At 39.9% G+C, this 23,650-nt stretch overlaps 1 protein-coding gene and 1 long non-coding RNA gene across 7 annotated transcripts; one reads left to right on the forward strand and one right to left on the reverse strand.

The window, feature by feature from the left end:
• Positions 1-255: 255 nt before the first annotated feature.
• LOC116743897 lies at positions 256-17,913 on the forward strand. The gene is made up of 3 exons (XR_004346910.1): positions 256-428; positions 10,239-10,439; positions 17,244-17,913. It is a non-coding gene; the product is annotated as an uncharacterized LOC116743897 (long non-coding RNA).
• On the reverse strand, positions 9,282-20,180 carry ZNF546 (zinc finger protein 546). 6 transcript variants are annotated; one of them, XM_032613008.1, is made up of 6 exons: positions 20,115-20,180; positions 19,268-19,499; positions 15,683-15,769; positions 14,190-14,316; positions 13,047-13,142; positions 9,282-12,171 (listed from the first exon to the last, which is right to left on the reverse strand). In XM_032613008.1, the coding sequence occupies exons 3-6, from the start codon at positions 15,689-15,691 to the stop codon at positions 10,055-10,057; spliced, it is 2,349 nt and encodes a 782-aa protein (XP_032468899.1). In that variant the 5' UTR covers positions 15,692-15,769; positions 19,268-19,499; positions 20,115-20,180; the 3' UTR covers positions 9,282-10,054. The 6 variants fall into 6 exon arrangements, with proteins under 6 accessions (XP_032468899.1, XP_032468901.1, XP_032468900.1 ...); XM_032613010.1 differs by having other exon boundaries at positions 19,268-19,343; positions 20,115-20,130; XM_032613009.1 differs by lacking the exon at positions 20,115-20,180 and adding an exon at positions 19,637-19,717.
• Between the last annotated feature and the right edge of the window lie 3,470 nt (positions 20,181-23,650).

The raw sequence follows: 23,650 nt of genomic DNA on the forward strand, positions 1-23,650 counted from the left end.
AGCTCTAGAACTTAGTCATCACTCCAAATGGAAACCTGGTACTATTAAGCATCCCTTCCCAATCCTCCTTCCTCCCAGGCCCTGGCAACTACCACTCTGCTTTCTGTCTCTATGGATTATGAACTACTATGAATTTTTTTTTTTTTTTTTTTTTTCGGTACGCAGACCTCTCACTGTTGTGGCCTCTCCCGTTGCGGAGCACAGGCTCCGGACGCGCAGGCTCAGTGGCCATGGCTCACGGGCCTAGCCGCTCCGCAGCATGTGGGATCTTCCCGGACCGGGACATGAACCCGTGTCCCCTGCATCGGCAGGCAGACTCTCAACCACTGCGCCATCAGGGAAGCCCTCCATGTATGTTTTACAATCAACGTAGCACCTTCTACAAAAATGCCTGTTGGGATTTTGATTACCTTCCATTGAATGTACAGGTAAATTTGAGGAGAATTGCCTTTCATACATTTTTGGGTCTTCTCACCCATGATTATGGCATATCTTTGCATTTATTTAGGTATTCTCTAGCTTCTCTCAGCAAAACTGTATAATTTTTAAGCAGTAGTCCTGCATGCATTTTGTTAAACTTATTGCTATGTATTTTATGTTCTCTAAAAATGGAACTTTTCTCTTTTACAATTCATTTTCACTAGTTTGGTATAATATAAAAATTCAATTTGGGGGCATATATTGTCGTTGAAACTATAAATCTTTTCCACAAAGAAAACTCCGGGCTCAGATGGTTTCAATGGCAGTTTGACCCAGAATTTAAGAAAGAAATAATATGAATCTTACAATATTGCTTTCAGAATATAAAGAACACTTTCCATCTCATTCTATGACATCAACTTAACTGATAATAAAACCTGAAAAAGAGATCATAAGAAAAAAAAGTTACAGATCAATATCAATAATAATCATACACACAGAAATCTCCAAAAAACAATCAGAAAATGGAATTCAGCAATATATATATATAAAGGATAATACATCATGACAAAATGGGGCATAAGCTAGGAACACAAGGCTGGTATGACATTCTAAAATTAATCAAAGTGATTCACCACATTAAAGATGGAGGGAAACCAAAAGATCATGTCGGTAGGTGCTTTTTATGTATTTGACAAAATTCAACACTGTTCATGATAAAGCTCTCAGTAAGTTAGTAATGAAAAAATCTTTCACAATCGAATAAGGATATCTATGGAAATGAACAGCTAACATAACACTTTATGATAAAATACTGAATGCTTTTTCCCTAAGGTCAGAAACAAGGTCCATTCTGAGTGCTTCTTCAACACTGTCCTTGCCTGTGCAATAAGGCAATTGAAGGACATAAAAGGAAATGAAAAAGGAATTATCTTTATATTGATATGTGTCTTGATTGTGTTTATAGAAAACTCTAATTTATAAAAAAAAAAACAAACCCTTCTAGAACTAAGTGAATTTATAGCAAGGATATCAAATACATAGTCAATATATAAAAATTCAACAGGGACTTCCCTGGCAGTCCAGTGATTAAGATGCTGCATTCCACTGCAGGGAGTGCAGGTTCGATCCCTGGTCAGGGAACTAAGATCCCGCATGCCAATTGGCATGGCCAAAAAATAGAAAACAAAATTCAGCATATTTTAGAGACAAGTTTTTTCTAATTTTTAAAGAACAGTTAATTTGAATTCTAAAATCTTATCAAAGAAAAAGGAAACTATAATACTGCCTCACATATGATTATAGATAGAAAAATTCTAAGTAAGATATTACCAAATGTACTTCAGCAGTATGACAAAAATCACAGTATATGACCAGAATTGTTTAAAATTCAATTTTAAATAAAAACAAATCAGTGGGCCCCCGAATCAGCGGCTCCTTTAACCCCGTCCTGTCTGAGCGGAAAAAACAGATGCCCTCCAGCGACCTACACGCAGAGGCAGGGCCAAATCCAAAGCTGAGCTCCTGTGAGCTGTGAGAACAAAGAAGAGAAAGGGAAATCTCTCCCAGCAGCCACAGAAGCAGCGGATTAAAGCTCCACAATCAACTTGATATACCCTGCATCTGTGGAATACCTGAATAGACAAGGAATGATCCCAAATTGAAGAGGTGGAATTTAGGAGCGAGATCTATGATTTTTTTCCCTTTTCCTCTTTTTGTGAATGTGTACGTGTATGCTTCTGTGTGAGATCCTGTCTGTATACTCTTGCTTCCACCATTTGTCCTAGGGCTCTATCCGTCCATGACTTTTTTTTAAAAAATTCTTTTTCTTAATAATTAATTGTAATAACTTTATTATACTTTACCTTCGTTCTTTCTTTCTTTCCTTCCTTCCTTCCCTCCTTTAGACAACGAATCACCCCAAATTGAGGAGGTGGTCTCAGGGAGCAGGATTTATGATTTTTCCCCCTTTACCTCTTTTTGTGAAGGTGTATGTGTATGCTTCTGTGTAAGATTTTCTCTGTATAGCTTTGCTTCCAACATTTGTCCTAAGGTTCTATCCGTCCCTTTTTTTTTTTTTTTTCCTAAATATTTTTTAATTCAATAACTATATTATACTTTATTTTATTTTTACTGTATCATCTTTCTTTCTGTCTTTTTTCCTTCTTTCCCTCCTTCCTTCCTTCCTCCCTCCCTCCCTCCTTTCTTTCCTTCTTTGCTTCTTTCTTCCTTCCTTCCTTTCCTCCTTTCCTTCTTTCTTTACTCATACTTCTACTAATTCTCCCTACTTTTTCTCCCTTTTATTCTGAGCTGTGTGGATGAAAGGCTCTTGGTGCTCCAGCCAGGAGTCAGGGCTCTGCCTCTGAGGTAGGAGAGCCAACTTCAGGACACTGGTCAACAAGAGACCTCCCAGCTCCACATAATATTAAACGGTGGAAATATCCCAGAGACCTCCATCTTAACACCAGCACCCAGCTTCACTCAACGACCAGCAAGCCACAGTGCTGGACAACCTATGCCAAACAACTAGCAAAACAGGAACACAACCCCACCCATTAGCAGAGAGGCTGCCTAAAATCATAATAAGGCCACAGACACCCCAAAACACACCACCAGACGTGAACCTGCCCACTAGAGAGACAAGATCCAGCCTCATCCAGCACAACACAGGCACTAGTCCCCTCCACCAGGAAGCCTACACAACCCACTGAAACAACCTCAGCCACTGGAGACAGACATCAAAAACAACGGGAACTACGAAAGTGCAGCCTGCAAAAAGGAGACCCCAAACACAGTAAGATAAGCAAAATGAGAAGACAGAAAAACACACAGCAGATGAAGGAGCAAGATAAAAACCCACCAGACCTAACAAATGAAGAGGAAATAGGCAATCTACCTGAAAAAGAATTCAGAATAATGATAGTAAGGATGATCCGAAATCTTGGAAGTAGAATGGACAAAATGCAAGAAACAGTTAACAAGGACCTACAAGAACTAAAGATGAAACAAGCAACGATGAACAATGCAATAAATGAAATTAAAATCACTCTAGATAGGATCAATAGCAGAATAACTGAGGCAGAAGAACGGATAAGTGACCTGGAAGATAAAGTAGTGGAAATAACTACTGCAGAGCAGAATAAAGAAAAAAGAATGAAAAGAACTGAGGACAGTCTCAGAGACCTCTGGGACAACATGAAACGCACCAACATTCGAATTATAGGGGTTCCAGAAGAAGAAGAAAAAAAGAAAGGGACTGAGAAAATATTTGAAGAGATTATAGTTGAAAACTTCCCTAATATGGGAAAGGAAATAGTTAATCAAGTCCTGGAAGCACAGAGGGTCCCATACAGGATAAATACAAGGAGAAACACGCCAAGACACATATTAATCAAACGGTCAAAAATTAAATACAAAGAAAGCATATTAAAAGCAGCAAGGGAAAAACAACAAATAACACACAAGGGAATCCCCATAAGGTTAACAGCTGATCTCTCAGCAGAAACCCTACAAGCCAGAAGGGAGTGGCAGGACATACTGAAAGTGATGAAGGAGAATAGCCTGCAACCAAGACTACTCTACCCAGCAAGGATCTCATTCACATTTGATGGAGAAATTAAAACCTTTACAGACAAGCAAAAGCTGAGAGAGTTCAGCACCACCAAACCAGCTTTACAACAAATGCTAAAGGAACTTCTCTAGACACGAAACACAAGAGAAGGAAATGACCTATAGTAGCGAACCCAAAACAATATATAAAATGGAAATAGGAACATACATATCGATAATTACCTTAAATGTAAATGGACTAAATGCTCCCACCAAAAGACACAGATTGGCTGAATGGATACAAAAACAAGACCCTTATATATGCTGTCTACAAGAGACCCACTTCAGAACTAGAGACACATACAGACTGAAAGTAAGGGGATGGAAAAAGATATTCCATGCAAATGGAAACCAAAAGAAAGCTGGAGTAGCAATTCTCATATCAGACAAAATAGACTTTAAAATAAGGACTATTAAAAGGGACAAAGAAGGACACTACATAATGATCAAGGGATCGATCCAAGAAGAAGATATAACAATTGTAAATATTTATGCACCCAACATAGGAGCACCTCAATACATAAGGCAAATACTAACAACCATAAAAGGGGAGATCAACAGTAACACATTCATAGTAGGGGACTTTAACACCCCACTTTCACCCATGGACAGATCATCCAAAATGAAAATAAATAAGGAAACACAAGCTTTAAATGATACATTAAACAAGATGGACTTAATTGATATTTATAGGACACTCCATCCAAAAACAACAGAATACACATTTTTCTCAAGTGCTCATGGAACATTCTCCAGGATAGATCATATCTTGGGTCACAAATCAAGCCTTGGTAAATTTAAGAAAACTGAAATTGTATCAAGTATCTTTTCCAACCACAACGCCATGAGACTAGATATCAATTACAGGAAAAGATCTGTAAAAAATACAAACACATGGAGGCTAAACAATACACTACTTAATAATGAAGTGATCACTGAAGAAATCAAAGAGGAAATAAAAAAATACCTAGAAACAAATGACAATGGAGACACAACGACCCAAAACCTATGGGATGCAGCAAAAGCAGTTCTAAGGGGGAAGTTTATAGCAATACAAGCCCACCTTAAGAAGCAGGAAACATCTCGAATAAACAACCTAACCTTGCACCTCAAGCAATTAGAGAAAGAAGAACAAAAAAACCCCAAAGCTAGCAGAAGGAAAGAAATCATAAAAATCAGATCAGAAATAAATGAAAAAGAAATGAAGGAAACAATAGCAAAGATCAATAAAACTAAAAGCTGGTTCTTTGAGAAGATAAACAAAATAGATAAACCACTAGCCAGACTCATCAAGAAAAAAAGGGAGAAGACTCAAATCAATAGAATTAGAAATGAAAAAGGAGAAGTAACAACTGACACTGCAGAAATAAAAAAAATCATGAGAGATTACTACAAGCAACTCTATGCCAATAAAATGGACAATCTGGAAGAAATGGACAAATTCTTAGAAAAGCACAACCTGCCAAGACTGAATCAGGAAGAAATAGAAAATATGAACAGACCAATCACAAGCACTGAAATTGAAACTGTGATTAAAAACCTTCCAACAAACAAAAGCCCAGGACCAGATGGCTTCACAGGTGAATTCTATCAAACGTTTAGAGAAGAGCTAACACCTATCCTTCTCAAACTCTTCCAAAATATAGCAGAGGGAGGAACACTCCCAAATTCCTTCTACGAAGCCACCATCACCTTGATACCAAAACCAGACAAGGATGTCACAAAGAAAGAAAACTACAGGCCAATATCACTGATGAACATAGATGCAAAAATCCTCAACAAAATACTAGCAAACAGAATCCAACAGCACATTAAAAGGATCATACACCATGATCAAGTGGGGTTTATTCCAGGAATGCAAGGATTCTTCAATATACGCAAATCTATCAATGTGATAAACCATATTAACAAATTGAAGGAGAAAAACCATATGATCATCTCAATAGATGCAGAGAAAGCTTTCGACAAAATTCAACACCCATTTATGATAAAAACCCTCCAGAAAGTAGGCATAGAGGGAACTTTCCTAAACATAATAAAAGCCATATATGACAAGCCCACAGCAAACATCATCCTCAATGGTGAAAAACTGAAAGCATTTCCACTAAGATCAGGAACAAGACAAGGTTGCCCACTCTCACCACTCTTATTCAACATAGTTTTGGAAGTTTTAGCCACAGCAATCAGAGAAGAAAAGGAAATAAAAGGAATCCAAATCGGAAAAGAAGAAGTAAAGCTGTCACTGTTTGCAGATGACATGATACTATACATAGAGAATCCTAAAGATGCTACCAGAAAACTACTAGAGCTAATCAATGAATTTGGTAAAGTAGCAGGATACAAAATTAATGCACAGAAATCTCTGGCATTCCTATATACTAATGATGAAAAATCTGAAAGTGAAATCAAGAAAACACTCCCATTTACCATTGCAACAAAAAGAATAAAATATCTAGGAATAAACCTACCTAAGGATACGAAAGACCTGTATGCAGAAAATTATAAGACACTGATGAAAGAAATTAAAGATGATACAAATAGATGGAGAGATATACCATGTTCTTGGATGGGAAGAATCAACATTGTGAAAATGACTCTACTACCCAAAGCAATCTACAGATTCAATGCAATCCCTATCAAACTACCACTGGCATTTTTCACAGAACTAGAACAAAAAATTTCGCAATTTGTATGGAAACACAAAAGACCCCGAATAGCCAAAGCAATCTTGAGAACGAAAAAAGGAGCTGGAGGAATAAGGCTCCCTGACTTCAGACTATATTACAAAGCAACAGTAATCAAGACAGTATGGTACTGGCACAAAAACAGAAAGATAGATCAGTGGAACAGGATAGAAAGCCCAGAGATAAACCCACGCACATATGGACACCTTATCTTTGATAAAGGAGGCAGGAATGTACAGTGGAGAAAGGACAGCCTCTTCAATAAATGGTGCTGGGAAAACTGGACAGGTACATGTAAAAGTATGAGATTAGATCACTCCCTAACACCATACACAAAAATAAGCTCAAAATGGATTAAAGACCTAAATGTAAGGCCAGAAACTATCAAACTCTTAGAAGAAAACATAGGAAGAACACTCTATGACATAAATCACAGCAAGATCCTTTCTGACCCACCTCCTAGAGTAATGGAAATAAAAACAAAAATAAACAAATGGGACCTAATGAAACTTCAAAGCTTTTGCACAGCAAAGGAAACCATAACCAAGACCAAAAGACAACCCTCAGAATGGGAGAAAACATTTGCAAATGAAGCAACTGACAAAGGATTAATCTCCAAAATTTACAAGCAGCTCATGCAGCTCAATAACAAAAAAACAAACAACCCCATCCAAAAATGGGCAGAAGACCTAAATAGACATTTCTCCAAAGAAGATATACAGAATGCCAACAAACACATGAAAGAATGCTCAACATCATTAATCATTAGAGAAATGCAAATCAAAACTACAATGAGATATCATCTCACACCAGTCAGAATGGCCATCATCAAAAAATCTAGAAACAATAAATGCTGGAGAGGGTGTGGAGAAAAGGGGACACTCTTGCACTGCTGGTGGGAATGTGAATTGGTTCAGCCACTGTGGAGAACAGTATGGAGGTTCCTTAAAAAACTACAAATAGAATTACCATATGACCCAGCAATCCCACTACTTGGCATATACCCTGAGAAAACCAAAATTCAAAAAGAGTCATGTACCAAAATGTTCATTGCAGCTCTATTTACAATAGCCAGGACATGGAAACAACCTAAGCGCCCATCATCGGATGAATGGATAAAGAAGATGTGGCACATATACACAATGGAATATTACTCAGCCTTAAAAAGAAATGAAATTGAGCTATTTGTAATGAGATGGATAGACCTAGAGTCTGTCATACAGAGTGAAGTAAGAAAGAAAAAGACAAATACCGTATGCTAACACATATATATGGAATTTAAGGGAAAAAAATGTCATGAAGAACCTAGGGGTAAGATAGGAATAAAGACGCAGACCTACTGGAGAACGGACTTGAGGGTATGGGGAGGGGGAGGGGTGAGTTTTGACAGGGCGAGAGAGAGTCATGGACATATACACACTAACAAACGTAGTAAGGTAGATAGCTGGGGGGAAGCAGCCGCAAGGCACAGGGATATTAGCTCGGTGCTTTGTGACAGCCTGGAAGGGTGGGATGGGGAGAGTGGGAGGGAGGGAGACGCAAGAGGGAAGACATATGGGAACATATGTATATGTATAGCTGATTCACTTTGTTATAAAGCAGAAACTAACACACCATTGTAAAGCAATTATACCCCAATAAAGATGTTAAAAAAATAATAATAATAAAATAAATTTATTTATTTAAAAAAAAAAAACAAATCAGTGCATCAATAAATTTATATCAAGGAACTAATAAAAACAAATCAATACATCAATAAATTTAAGGTGAGAAAACATAAGATTATACCAATAAATAACAAAATGGCCTTGGACAAAATTCAGCAATCACTACCAAACAAAGTAGGTATCTTCTGGTCCCCTACAAATATTGAAGGAAATTATTTTAGATATGTTGGGTTAAGGCACTGCTTATCTATCTGTAATATTACAGATATGGTACTGCTGTTACTCTCCTTCGGGTGTGAAGTTATATAGTGATTAAGTAGGAGGCAGCCTTTATTCTTAGGAGTTACATGATATATATATAGAGAGGTGAAATGTTATAATGTCTATATTTATACTTAAATAACACAGCAAAAAATGTCAAAAATTATACAGAAGCAAACCAAATATGACAACGTTTTAACAATCACTGAATCTAGAGAGGGCATACCAGTGTTCCCTGTACTATTATTTTTTTCCAAATGGACAGTGGCCTTTTCATTGTTAGTTTCTCATTTATCATGAATTTCGGGCAGAAAAAGAAGACTGTAACACGTCTGCTTTATGGATTATAAAAGAAAAAGCTTTACAGCTCTCCCTGATTCTTCAAAAGCTTTCTCTCATAATCTCCATATCCATCAACTCTAGAGATTCCTTTCTCACGTTGGTTTTCAGAAATGACTTCTGAATTTTAGAAGTGAAAGTTTATTTTACTAAACTTTATCCATAATTAATTATTAATTTAAGTAAACAAAATGAAAGGTAGTGGACCGTTTTTACAAATACTTTATATTCACAGGGTCTTCCTCTCACATGAACTTACTAATATCACTAATGATAAAACAATATTTATTGAACAGTGCTCTTCTAAAGGTTTTGTTTTTTATTAACATTTCATCCTTACAAAAGTACTATTAGGTAGGTACTATAATCACCACTTTAAAACTGAGGCACAAAAGAAATTAAATAAAGTAAAATAGAATAAAATAAAGCACAGAGGGGAATAGTGTCTTGCCAATACCGCACAGGCAGGGGTGGAATTATGAGAACTATAGTAAAGATTTGCTATGGCTGAAGTCTTTTCCCACGTCTGTTACATTAACAGAATTATTTTCTGTTACAATGCTATATAAAGTGTGGTCCATGTACTGATGCTGGTCCACAGGTTGTTTGCTTCTGGTCTGCAATGAGTTAAGGTACAGACACCGAGAGCAAACATTTAGAGACATTTACAGAAAAATGACAGAGCTAATTTATGTCTGTTAAGTCCAATAATAAAAAATTGGGGGCTTTCATTTTGTATGTTTGTTTTTCTTTCAGTTTCATGTATCTGGTAATCCAATTTCATTGTATCTTGTAAAAGTATTGGTCAACAACAATTTTGAGGTGGGGAGGGGTACCCTTTATCTTGGTTTGAGATGTACTGCAGCAGTATCATTCTCTAAAGTTAACCAAGGCTGGGTGATGCTGTAATTTTTCAACTCTTTAAATCAATATATATAGTATAAAACTACTGCTGTTAAGTTTTGAGCACGAAGCAAAAGGGATTCCCATATGTTCCCTAACAAGTAAAAACTTTCTTAAATCAATTACGAATTCTATTGTTATAAAAGGCATTTTCTAAAGGCCACTGTATCTTTACATTATGAATGGGGGTTCCTCACTAATATGATTTCTCTGATGTAAAGTGAGTTGATCACTACGAATAAAGGCTTTCCCACATTCTTTACATTTATAGGGTTTCTCACCAGTATGAATTCTGTGATGTCGTGTAAGTTCTGACTTAACACTAAAGGCCTTCCCACATTCTTTACATTTATAGGGTTTCTCACCAGTGTGAATTGTGTGATGTCGAGTAAGTTCTGCTTGAAGACGAAAGGCATCCCCACATTCTTTACACCCATAAGGTTTCTCACCTGTATGAAGTCTAAAATGTTGAGTAAGATGATATCGGCGACTAAAGGTCTTTCCACATTCCTTACATTCATACGGAATCTCACCAGTGTGAATTCTTTGATGTAAGGTAAGTTGATAACTACAAATAAAAGCATCCCCACATTCATTACATATGTAGGGTTTCTCACCAGTGTGGATTCTGTGATGTTGAGTAAGATGATAGTGCCGACTAAAGGTCTTTCCACATTCTTTACATTTGTAGGGTTTCTCACCAGTATGAATTCTGTGATGTTGTGTAAGATGATTGCTACGAATAAAGGCTTTCCCACATTCCTTACATTTATAGGGTTTTTCACCAGTATGAATTCTGTGATGCTGAGTAAGTTCTGTCTGAAAGCGAAAGGCCTTTCCACATTCTTTACACACATAGGGTTTTTCACCAGTATGAATTTTATAATGTTGAGTAAGATTGTAGCGACGACTAAAAATCTTCCCACATTCCTTGCACTCATAGGTGTTCTCATTGGTGTGAATTCGCTGGTGTGAAATAAGCTGATTGCTACGAATAAAGGCCTTCCCACATTCCTTACATTCATAGGGCTTTTCACAAGTATGAATTCTGTGATGTTTGGTAAGTTCTGCTTGAAGACGAAAGGCCTTCCCACATTCTTTACATCCATAGGGTTTCTCACCAGTATGAATTCTGTAATGTTGAGTAAGATGATAGCGACTACTGAAGGTTTTCCCACATTCCTTACATTCATAGGGAATCTCACCAGTATGAACCCTCAGATGTAAAGTAAGTTGATAGCCGCAAATAAAGGCCTTCCCACATTCTTTACATTCATAGGGTTTCTCTCCAGTATGAATTCTACAATGCCTAGTAAGTTCTGTTTGGAGACGAAAGGCTTTTCTACATTCTTTACATTCATAGGGTTTCTCACCAGTATGAATTCTATGATGTCGAGTAAGTTCTGCATGAAAACTAAAGGACTTACCACATTCTTTACATACATAGGGTTTGTCACCAGTATGAATTTTCTGATGTTGAACTAGGTATGAGCCATGACTGAAGGCCTTCCCACAGTCATTACATTTATAGGGTTTTACACCAGTATGAATTTTCTGATGCTGACTAATATGTCGTTGTACCCTAAAGGTCTTTCCACAAATCTTACATTCATAAGGCCTCTCACCAGTATGAATTCTTTGATGTTCAGTGAGCTGATAGTGAAGTCTAAAGGCCTTCCCACATTCTTTACATTCATAAGGTCTCTCCCCAGCATGAATTGTCTGATGTACTCTAAGGTCTCGAACACGACTAAAGGCCTTCCCACATTCATTACACTCATAGGGTTTCACACCAGAATGTATTCTCTGATGTTCAGTAAGATGATAATGAAGCCTAAAGGTCTTTCCACAATTGTTACATTCATAGGGTCTCTCCCCACCATGAATTGTCTGATGTACTCTAAGGTCCCCTACACGACAAAAGGCTTTCCCACATTCCTTACATTTATAGGGTCTCTCACCAGTATGAATTCTCAGATGTTGAATAAGGTATGACTGTTGTCTAAAAGCCTTCTTACATTCCTTACATTCATATGATTTCTCTCTAGCATGAATTTTCTGATGCAGAAGAAGAGGTATATGTTTTTGGATTATCATTTGACTAGCACATCTCATTTGATGTCCTTCTTGTCTCTCAAACTCATGTTTACACTGCAAATCATTTCTGAAAATGGTATCCTCACGGATGTAAGTTTTACTTTTGTCCACTCTCTGCATCTGAAACAGATATATTTCACAAATATCCTTTTCTGGAAATAACTTCTTGGTGGCATACTTAGACTCCAAATCTAGAAAAAAAACAACAACAAAAAAGAAAAAACCAAGAAGGAAACAAATGCTGTGATGTGATTTTTCTATGTTGGGGTAGAATAAGGGATTGCATCTCATAGTCGAAATAAAAGACAAACTAAAAACAATACACATTAGATGAAAAGGTTTAGAGCAGGGGTCTGCAAACTTTTTCTGTAAAGAGCCAGAGAGTAAAAATTTTAGGCTTTGTAGGGCATATGGTCTTTGTCGCAATTATTCAGCTCTGCTCTTATAGCTCAAAGGCAGCCACAGACAGTATGTAATTGAGTAAGTGTAGGTGTACTATATTACCACTTTATTTACGGATACTGAAATTTGAATTTCAAAAATTTTTATGTTTCACAAAATTCCTTCTTCTGATTTTTTTCAACCACTAAAAATGTAAAAACCAGTTTTAGCCTGTGAGCCACACAAAAGCACATGGTGAACTGTTTGGCCCCTGGGCCTAAGTTTGCTGGATCCTGATTTAGAGAACTCTAAATTGTAATGCAATTTGAAAGAAGGCAAAAGACTTAATGATGTGACTCTAAAAGAGGGTAAAATAAGTGATTAGAGGAACAAGTTAAGTCAGTGGTCCTCCTACTTAGGATGGATGTAGGGGAGTTCCTTACATATACTGCTCTTCAGGCACCGACCCAGACAAGCGGAATCAAAATCTATAGAAACAAGTCCTATATATGGGAGCTCATGTTGAGAGGATTTGAATGTTTTCCCAGATTTCAGGCCTTTTCCCCACAGGCCTTGGGACTTCGAAAGGAGCTTTCCAAACAACATCTTGGGGCCATGCCTCTCCCTGACCCAAAGGGCTATAACTTGTGACGGCATCCCCCTCGCCTGATTTGCCATCACTGACCTGTGTACCAGCTTCTTGCTCCTTCTCTCATTGCCGTCCAGGGCTCTTTCTCTTGCTCCAATAAAGTAATCACGTCTGGCTTAGGAGAGGAACATCCTGCTCATGGAAAAGAAATGCCACATGATTTAGAACAAACAAACAATAAACCTTAAGTTCTAAATGACTTAATTTAGACTTGGTTACATTTATATTAAATTGTAGGTCAAAATAGTATTTGATAAAATGAAAAAAGGCCATTGAAGAATACTGACATTTACATGGACTCACGGTCATAGGACTAGAGGCCAGATAGGGGAGGGAAAAGGTTTGCTCTGCTTTTAAAGGCAGTATAGAGAGGGGTTGAGGACACAGACTCTGGAGCCCTATGGTCTGAGTTCAGATCCTCTGTCATCCACCCTGTTATTCCTTCTGTGTATTATGCTTTTATCAATGTAAATGGGCCTAATGTTACCTACTTCATAGGGCTCTTGTGAGAATTAAATGAATTAATATATGTAAAGGCTTGCAAGGATGCCTAACATGTAGTAGTATTTTTGTTGTTGTTCTTATTATTTTTTTACGTAAAAGAAAAATACTGTTTCCTAAAACACTTCCAAGTTCTTCCTCAGAATTCTTTCAATAGAAAATGCAAAATTCACAGACTAGAATTTTCAAGCACAGAGCAGGTTGAATAGAATACGACTTTTCTCCGATGGGATATGTTTGCTTGAATTTTAAATGGATATTGTTAACCCAGTTCACCACTATGTAAAATGTAGAGGTTGATCTGATCACAAAAACACAAAACCCTGAGACTAGCTAATCTCTTTTCAAGTGAGTCAGACATGAACACAGAGCAGCTATAGGAATTCTGAGCACACCCATTATATGACACCTGGCTTCTCTGAAAATGTCTTGGGACTCAAATCTAGGACTAATTTAGAAAAACAGGCAATTATAGGAAGGGCCAGAGGGAAGAGAGAAGGTCACTGCAGGATGGAGAAGATGGTGCCTATTTCCAACCCAATAATGCTCAAACCATTTCTTTCAAAATAGGGGGCAGACATTCAGCTGGTGTCTTAAAACAGAGCTCTGAAATTCAACAATGGAGAAAACTGATATTCCAGAAAACAGATTGTCAGTTATTTGCACAGATATCCTTACCCAATGAGACCAAGTTGCTGTAGTTCTCCAACATCACATCCCTGTACAAGGCCCTCTGAACAGGGTCCAGGCACTCCCATTCCTCCTGGGAGAGGTCTATGGCCACGTCCCTGAATGACAAGGACATCTGAAATGACAGACCCATGTATCATAAACAACGTTTTAAATGTATTTTCAAGATGGAAAACTGCTTTGCAAGAAAGAGGCCATGATATAGCAGGCAGTAAACTGAGGTTCAAGCCCGTGATACGTAGGGAAGAATAAGAGAATCCGTGACTTCTCAAGTGGAGTGCCTACATGCTTTTAAAGAATACAGTTTAAAGAATACAGAAACAGAACGTCCTGTATACCATGGGATGAATGAATGAATAAAATAATCAAAGGTTCCCAATGAAACGAAATCCTATAAATAAGCACACTGCCTGTCACGTGCCTGCCGTTTAAGTTCTGAATAAATGTGAGTTCCATTCTCTTTTCCTTTCAAGGAATTTTTTTTTTAAGGAATTAAAAAAAAAAATGAAGTAATGAATTGTTTTTCCCCAAAAGTACTCTAAAATCTCTATCTTAGAAAATAGGACGCGACTGACATTTGATTTCCTTAAAACTCAGGTTCATCATTATGCAAGAAAATGTCATAAGCATTTTTCCTTGTTATAACAAATGACAAACTCGTTAGTTAATTTATTTACCGGCTGGCTAATCATCCATCTTGTGGATATATCAGACTAATCCTTCTGTCATATTTAGGCATTTATTTTGGACAAGATGTCTAAGGTCTTCCCCAGTCCCATTAGCCTTTCTTCATTCCCCACAAGGGATCTGGAGGGTCTTCCTACCTGCTACCACCATCCCTCAGGAACACTTGTCTTGATCCTGAGCTGGAGGATGCTGATGTAGGATGATCCACAATGACACTGATGTCACTAGAGACCAGCACATCCTCCTCAATCACAAAATTGACTTTTGTCTGGTTATTCTCCCTCTGGGGACCCCCTGGATAGATCCCTGATATCCCCACGTGCAGGCCTCAGTCACACTCCAATCTTGCCCTGTAAGTTTCTCAGGGTATGGGATCTCATCACATGCAGAACACTCAACACTAAATTCCATCTTATCAACCTGTAAAACTCAGGTCTGTGGAGTCTAATGGACCATCATCTCTGTGTCATAGAATCATGACTCTAACAAGGGAAGTTCAGATATCTCCCTCAAGCAACTTCATCCATCACTGCTCCATCCATGCTCCTGAGAGAGACTGGGCACTTGGAGAGGTGATGAATAGGTGAACACGGGTGAGAGAGAAGAGGGGCAAAGAGAGAAGAGGGGCAAAGGAGGAGGCCACTAGGCTGTATGACACCATCCTTCACTGTGATCAGAGCAACTGGGTGCAGCTTCAGCAATCAGGTTGTCTTAGGAAGGAAGTCTCAGGATAATAAAAATGATCACAGGAATTCAAAACCACGACATCTCAAGGAGGATAAACATGAACTTACATGGGCCATGGTTGTAGAACTGCAAGAACTTGTTCTCCTCTTTGGGCTTCCTCCACTCGAAAAGCACAGAGTCCAGAGAAGCCAGGACTGGGGGAGGAACAGGAAGCTTTGAGAGCAGGCGTGTCTCAAAGAAATCCCAAGATGACTTAAGTTAACATGATCCTGTTTTGCCTTCTTTCTACTTCTACCCCACAGTGCCCCACATACAAATGAGGAGAGATAAGAGGGAGCTTGGATGAAGCCAAACCCTTCCTATACCACAGGGAACCAGCTGCACAAGTATAGATACAAAGCAGAGGCCTCCTGCATGAAGCCAGACCAGGCACTCGAGCAGAAGGGTCTCTAGTCCACCCCTATTTCTGATGACGTTATCTGTAGCTGTTCCATTAGTCTCACTTTGAAGCTAACATCATTAGAAAAAAAACTGTAAGTTATGAAGTTGTGAGATCCAACATGATAGCCACATATGGCTATTTAAATCAAATCAAAATTTTAAATTAAGTAAAATTAAATAAAATTAAAAGTTCAGTGTCTTCGATAGCTTCATGTGGCTAGTAGCTACCATTTGGAGAATGTAAATACAGAACATATCCATCACCACAGAAAGTTCTACTGGACAGAGCTGGTATGAATCATACAGCCTAAATTCCATTTTTTTACCATAGAGTTCCTCTGAACTCAGAATAATTTGGTCAAAACCTGACAGAGGTTGCTAGAGATATAATATCTCCTTCCTATGAATTCCCAAGGCATGTGAGCTGAATTTCTCTGGTGGCTTTATTACTTCCTATCTCATGCTTATTCTGTCTACTCTGATTTTATATTATTTGCTGTATAACAAGAAACTTAAGGGATAGTAACTATGTTTCAGTGCTTGTATTCCTCTAACTACTATCATGAGATTCAGCATACTGTGAGCCCTTATGTCTGTTATTTGACCAAAATTCCATTTTTGGCAGTTTTTCTTAGCACACTAAGATACATGCGCAAGATGTTTATCATATAACAACTTAGAGTAACCAACTGTTAGAAAAATAAATAGCTACAGGAGGCAACAGGTTGCATAACTTTTGGTCAGTTATGATGGCAAACTAGTTATTAATGTTGGAGAAAGACATTCATGATGAATTACTGACTGATACAGGTAAATTAAAGAATTATAGGGAATTCCCTGGCGGTCCAGTGGTTGGGACTCTGCGCTTTCACTGCCGAGGGCCCAGGTTCAATCCCTGGTCAGGGAACTAAGATTCCGCAAGCAGCACAACGCGGCCAAAAAACAAAACAAAACAAAACAGTATGTAAAATGAAAGGAGGGATTATAATGTCATTCATAAATACAGACTCTGTTGTCAGACTTCCAGAATGTGAGTCCTAGTCTGACAACTACCAACTTTTCAGTTAGTTTATTGACAAACCAGGGATAAGAATAGCACCTACCTCCTACAGTTATCATGAAGGTTGGGATATTACATAGAAACCACTTAATGACATATAATTACTAAATAAAAGTTAGATGGTATTGTTATTAGATAAAATTATTTTCTACTTTCTTTTTTTATAGTAATATTTGAGTCTCGTGCCCACTGTTTTCCTGCAGCTACCAAAGAAGAGACACCATTCTTCAACATAAAGCTAAAGTAAAGAACCTAATAAGGTATTAAATGGAGAACGTTAATAAGAGGTTCAATCGTACTCTCCTGTCCTATGTAAAGATTTACATGAATATTTACAATTATTACCATCTTATTCTGTTTTCTACTATTATAAATCTGTCTTCTAAATGTTTCTACTATTATAAATCTGTCTTCTAAAATGTTACTTGCATTAATACCCTAGAGAGGGTATTGCTAAGAAAGCAACTTTAAAAATCTAAAACAAGTGTCATCTGAAGCTTATCTTATTTGATAAATTGTGCCATAATGATTACTCTGAATTGATTTATATAACCCTAAAAGGCATAAATCTGGAGATGTAAATACTTGGAAGGTTTGTCAAACTAGAGGGCTTCATTGGCACTTTCCTCTTCTTTCTATATTCATGGAGGTATAAGAAACCTATGGTAGAATTACTTTTTCTAAATAGGAGTTGGGGAGTCTGAGTCCTTTGAATGTTCAATTAGAATAATTTCTGTTCTGTGCACACACACACACACACACACACAGACACACACAGCTGGAGAGAAAAAAATTTTTCTAAAATAAACCTCCCCAAAAAGAATTTGAAAAAGAATAGATGCATGTATATATATAACTGAATCACTTTGCTGTAAACCTGAAACTAACACATTGTTAATCAACTATACTCCAGTGTAAAATAAAAAGTTTAAAAAAATAAATTATGAGTTTGGGTTCAAAACTTCAATTCTACTAGCTGGGATCTAAATATTTTGGAACTCACTACAATTGGCTAAGGGAGAACTAAGAATGTCATTACCTAAGAAAAGACTTCTAGTAGAATTCTAATAAATCTGGCTCAACAAATCACTCCTCATGGAATTTTTGTTATTACTACAAGTTTTGCTGTCACTTTGATCGGAATGAGATGTTCCAAAATAAAATTCAAACAGCATAGTATAAAAAAACCAAACCTCCCCAAAGTATTAATAGTGGTGCTGGGGCTATTTAACTTTCTTTTTTATCAGTCCCTCATGTAATATAATTGAATAACTGATTCTTTTTGCAAAAAATGAGCATTAATTCCATGATCTTAAGTATATAATAAATCTATATCCAATTTTAAAATATTTGAAAATTCTTGGAAGCAAATCTGTTTGACGTGTGTGGGAATAGTAAGGGAATCAGTGTGACCATTATAATAAAGCCTACCAATTCCTGAACATTCTTCTTCAATACCATGAGAACTTTTTACTGACAAAATTCTCCTCTGAATGGACATGTCAGGTGAGGGGCATCTGCAGACTAAATAAGAAAATTTGGGCAAAGCAGACAGAACAGTGTTTGGTTCTTTTTCTCTTTCTCCGCTGAATAATCAACTGAAATATCGCTTTGGATATAACCCTTGTAAAATGTCTCTGAACTCCAATAACAGTAAATGACATTCATATAAAATTTAAAATTTGAGTATTTTTGTTCATCACAATGAATATTACTTTACTCATATGTACATTTTTTTCTTTTGACAAACTCTTTATAAACATAAATCTCAACCCATTGATTCCTTGGAAGAAACCCTTGACCATGATGATACAGATTTCCACGCTCAGACTTCCATTCACATTCCTGCTCCTAAACACCTTAAAAAACAGACGCCCGTGTCATTTACTTATGGACACCAGTCAGACTACCTCTGATCTTGCCTTTTAAACTTAGGTTCTGCAGAAGATCAGTGATGTGATTCCACTTAAATATTAATCTCAATAAAACAAAGCTTTAACTTTAGACTCCAGGATATGTATTTCTTACTATTATAAAAAGTGAGTGAGAGAGGGCCACCTGCACGACCCCTCATTCATTGGGAAGGAAGGCCTAGAATAGGCCACTGGACATTTCATGAAAAGAAAAGCAAATGCTTCCACGTACTAAAAACAAAGATGCATTTCTGAACAAAGAGGAAGTAGAAACTCACCTGATCTGTACTTTTAGATGTGCAACAACAATTTTCCCCTCCTGCTCAGGATACTTCTTGGGGGAGAAAGGCAGGACTGGGGAAGAAGGAAATCATGAGACCTTCTTCAGGCCTTTCTTAGAGCACAAAGAGACGGAGAAGTCCCCTCCAGGGCCACATCAGCTCCGACCTCACACATATGACCAGATGAGACAGGGAGGCTGGAACCTGTCTCTGAAATCACAGCCGATTCCTAGAATCAGAGATATGGGAAAGCTGTGGTTCTGAAAAATGTAGCAGCACCCACAGCGCCTCCAAGTAGGAACCCCTCCCACCATTTCGAGCCAGGAGTTTGTCTTGGAGACACTTTTAGCTCTGAAAGTCCCATACCAAGCCCAGGACTGTGTCTTCTTGCTTTCTGGGACTCTTCATTCTAGGGTTCAATATTTGACTTCCTCTTGGGAAAGTCTGTACAGACACCCGGGCTGTGAGGGAAGGAAGGGGAAAGCAGCAGGGGCGTGGGTCAGTCACACACACCGCTAACCCAAGCACCAGTATCAGAATGACAGCCGCGCCCACCGACAGGAGGCCCAACTTGGTTCTGGAAAGCGCGCGGGAGCGCGCGCGCACACACCACACACACACACACACACACACACACACACACACACACACACACACAGCCTGTCACAATTAGTCACACAATCCCCCCTCTCTTCTCCTCATTCCAATACAGGCCTGAGGCTGCGGGCACGATGCGCCCTGGGCTCCTCACTCTGGGCTACAGCTCCATCCCTTTCCCTACCCCAGACGAGTCCTGCTCCGCCTCACCTAGCACCAACTTCTCCCCAGGTTTCGACTAACTCACCCGCGGTAACTGAAACACCCAGTACGCACGGCTAGAGGCCCTCCAGGTGGAAGTTTACACCACCCCCCTGGGGCTTCTGGGAAATGTAGTCCACAGCCGGAAGGCGGTGGGCTGGGCTCTGAGTGCGCAGGCGCAGGCACGCTCGGGACCGAGCGCCTCCAGTCCCGGAGCCGGGGACCCGCGCCCTCGCGAGGTAAGCTGAGAGAACTCACAGCGGGGACCTGTCCAGGCTGTGCGAGCCTCGACGGACCTCCAGAGTCTTGACCGCCGAGTGCGTCCATGGGTGCCGTCCTGAAGCCGAGCACGTGCGAGGCGGATTCTGTCAGTCTTCCCTCCGGGTAGTCCCCTCGCGTGTTTCACAGGCGTGTGGCCCTTTGTACCCGGCCTCATGAGCGTGTGTCTGTGTGTGCGCACCTGTCTGCACGCGCGCGACGCCGTGAGGGTTGCGGGGCCGACCCCGCCTCTGGCCGAGGGTGAGTTGTGTTTCTGCGTGCGTGTAATTCTTTGGGTGCGAGACGGTGTGTGCTTGCAGCGGCACCTGACAGGAGGGAGGCCACAGAAAGTAGCCTGGAGTGTGATTCGTGACAGCAGTGAGGCGAGAGGCGCGGTGGGAGACTGGCTGTGCCGGACTGTGACTGGGGTGATGTGTGTGTGATGGGATGGGTGTGCGGGTCGCTGTGTGACCGGGGCGGTTGGCGAGTGCAGCATAGCTGTGCGAATCTGAGTATCTGCCTGTAGAACGTCACGGGTGCCAGTGGCCTCGCGACTGGGTGTGTGTGATCGTGTGCAGCCACAGGCCTATTATAAAAAGGATATGGTGCATCCTTCTTGCAGCATCAGCTGTGTATTTCAAGATTTGGACCGAAGATCTGTAATTTATCTGTCAGACAATTTTGTATAGAATCAAATGAATTTTTTCCTAGAGAAAAATGTAAATCATAGTAATTTTTTTTAAAATATGAAGGAATTCTTTCCACTCTGCTGTGAGGGGTCTCGTGGCAGATCCATTTGAGAATCTTGGGCTGAGGGGATAGCTTTATGCTTGGAAAGGCAGCGTGCCATAGTATAGCGAGCCCACGATTAGCCAGACGCTAACACATTTTGCTCTTCCTCTTCCCTTCCCTTTCTGAGCAATTCAGTCCTAAAGCCAAAAGATGGGCTCAGAGCGGGGTCTTTGAGCCTGAGCAGGATGAGGAGGGTGTTCATGCAGCTGGTGGCTTGGTGTAGGGTGACAGGGCTTACTAGGGAGCATTCCAAGTGGTGGAATGGCCCAGCATGGGAGTGTCAACCTGAGCAGGATAAGGAGGGCGTCCACACAGGAGGAACGGCCTGTACGGGATTTCAGAGCCTGAACAGGGTGAAAAGGGCATGTGGGTATGGGTACTGCCCAGCATTGGGTGCTGGAGCCCAAATTGGGGTGTTGGAGACATTCATGTCGGTTGGATATAGGAGGTAGTGAGTCTCAGAACCCAAGTAGGGTGAGGAGAGCATCTGTATGGGGAAGGGTGCAACAGGGTGATAGGAGTTTGTTACATGCCGTGGCAGGCGGGGGTGGAGGTGGGGTTCTGATCAAGTAAGTAAATATATTATTGGGTTGGCCAAAAATTTCATTCGGGGTTCTCTGGAAGCTATTACGAACGAACTCTTTGGCCAACCCAGTAAGTGCATTGAGAGCAGCCAAGCTTCTCCCTGTCAGCGGGGAACCTCAGATATGGAAAAGGAGAGAACTAGAATGAACCTTGTGATGGCACGTTGAAACTAGATGCAGTGGTATGAACTCACAATTATATATATGGATCGATATAAAAATAAAAATAAGCAGGTGCTGGGCCACTGAGGTCACCAGGCTCACTTTTGGGGAGAACCCTGCTCTCCCTTGCAGGACTCTGGGTTCAGCGTCTGCCTGGCCTGACGTGTCCCTGCTTTAGCAGGAGGAGTCACCATGCTGAGCGTTCCACTGGAGCCTCCTATCCTATGACATAAGACAGTAAATATACCTTAAGATCCTGAAGAAGAAGCAAAATGTCCAAGTAATATTTTGGGATAATTTGTGAGGACAAGTAAAAAAAAACTGGGTAGTCATTAGGACGTTGAGCACTGTCTTCTTGTGGCTCCTTCTCCTTATGCTCCTTCATCCTCCTCCTCCTCTCCCTTTGAGACTGACATGGAAGACCACGTTTGAGTCATCTAGGTTGGCTTTGGTGTGACCTGTGCCATCATGACATGGCTTCTGGTCTGTGCAGACAGTGGTGGCGTTTGTCACGTTGCTGCATTGGTACAGAGTCCTTTTTGATCATAACTACTTAGCAGTACGTGCACTGTAGTCTCATCTGAGATACGCTTACTGATGCTGGTCGCACTCAAAGGAAATGTAGGATACACGAAACCTGGGGCAATGACTGGCATTTGTCCAAACTGGCTCTATCAATCCAGGGTGCCCTCTCCATTGCAGTAATTACAGATGTGTTCACAAAATGGATCATCACTGCCTATGGGCAGCTGTGTAGGAATTTCTTTTTCAGTGGAAACCTACAGCCTGGTCCTTGGATGATGGTTACGCAAGTGTTTTATTTATAGTAAGTTGTTACATTATACACTTATATTTTGGGCTCCTTTATGTGTATTATTTTTACAATTAAAAACAAATAAACAAAAAGGTTTACATATATTTAAGGGTTTTTTTTTTTTCCCTCTTGTCTTTGCAGAGCAGAACAGAGAAAAGCGATATGTGTTTCGCTTGGCAGGAAAACACTTGCTTTCAAGACTACACTTCCAAAATGCACGAGTGTCTGGGCTGTTCAGCAAGCCGGCCTTAGTTTTTCCCTCTTAACGCGGTAGCACGTACTTGAGAACAAAAAAAGCAGCCGCTGACATCCAGGAACTGGCCTGACACTTACAGGTAGGCCTCAGTGGTATTGAAAGCTGGCCTGGTGCTCACAGCGGGGCCTGTTATCCTGTTGCATGTGAACAGTCTCACAGAATATCAATATCAAGGTCACTCTGAGTCCATAATAATGGTAGGCCATTTCATAATTTTGCCTAAGCACAGACAGCAAGATTGCTGGGCAACCCACAAAATATGCCAAATATCCCTTCTCCCAGCTAATGTGAGTGGCTACCACCTCTTACCAGTTATAGCTTTAGCCTCACATTGGTCTGCTGTCATTTCTTAGGTACGTGGCTTTGTTCTTTTCCCAATCTCTTTGCCCTTTATCACTGATGTTTAGGATGTTTGTCACTTCAGCAATTTCCTTCCTTTACCGTCCCTCCAAGAGGACTTGTAAAATCCTTTTTTTCGCGTGGTTTTGTCACTGTCGTTTTTTTTTTTTTTTTTTGCGCTATGCGGGCCTCTCACTGCTGTGGCCTCTCCCGTTGCGGAGCACAGGCTCCGGACGCGCAGGCTCAGCAGCCATGGGTCACGGGCCAGCCACTCTGCGGCATGTGGGATCTTCCTGGACTGGGGCACGAACCCGCGTCCCCTGCATTGGCAGGCGGACTCTCAACCACTGCGCCACCAGGGAAGCCCTGTCACTGTC

The sequence above is a fragment of the Phocoena sinus genome, chromosome 19, assembly GCF_008692025.1.
Source record: "Phocoena sinus isolate mPhoSin1 chromosome 19, mPhoSin1.pri, whole genome shotgun sequence".
NCBI lineage: Eukaryota > Metazoa > Chordata > Mammalia > Artiodactyla > Phocoenidae > Phocoena > Phocoena sinus.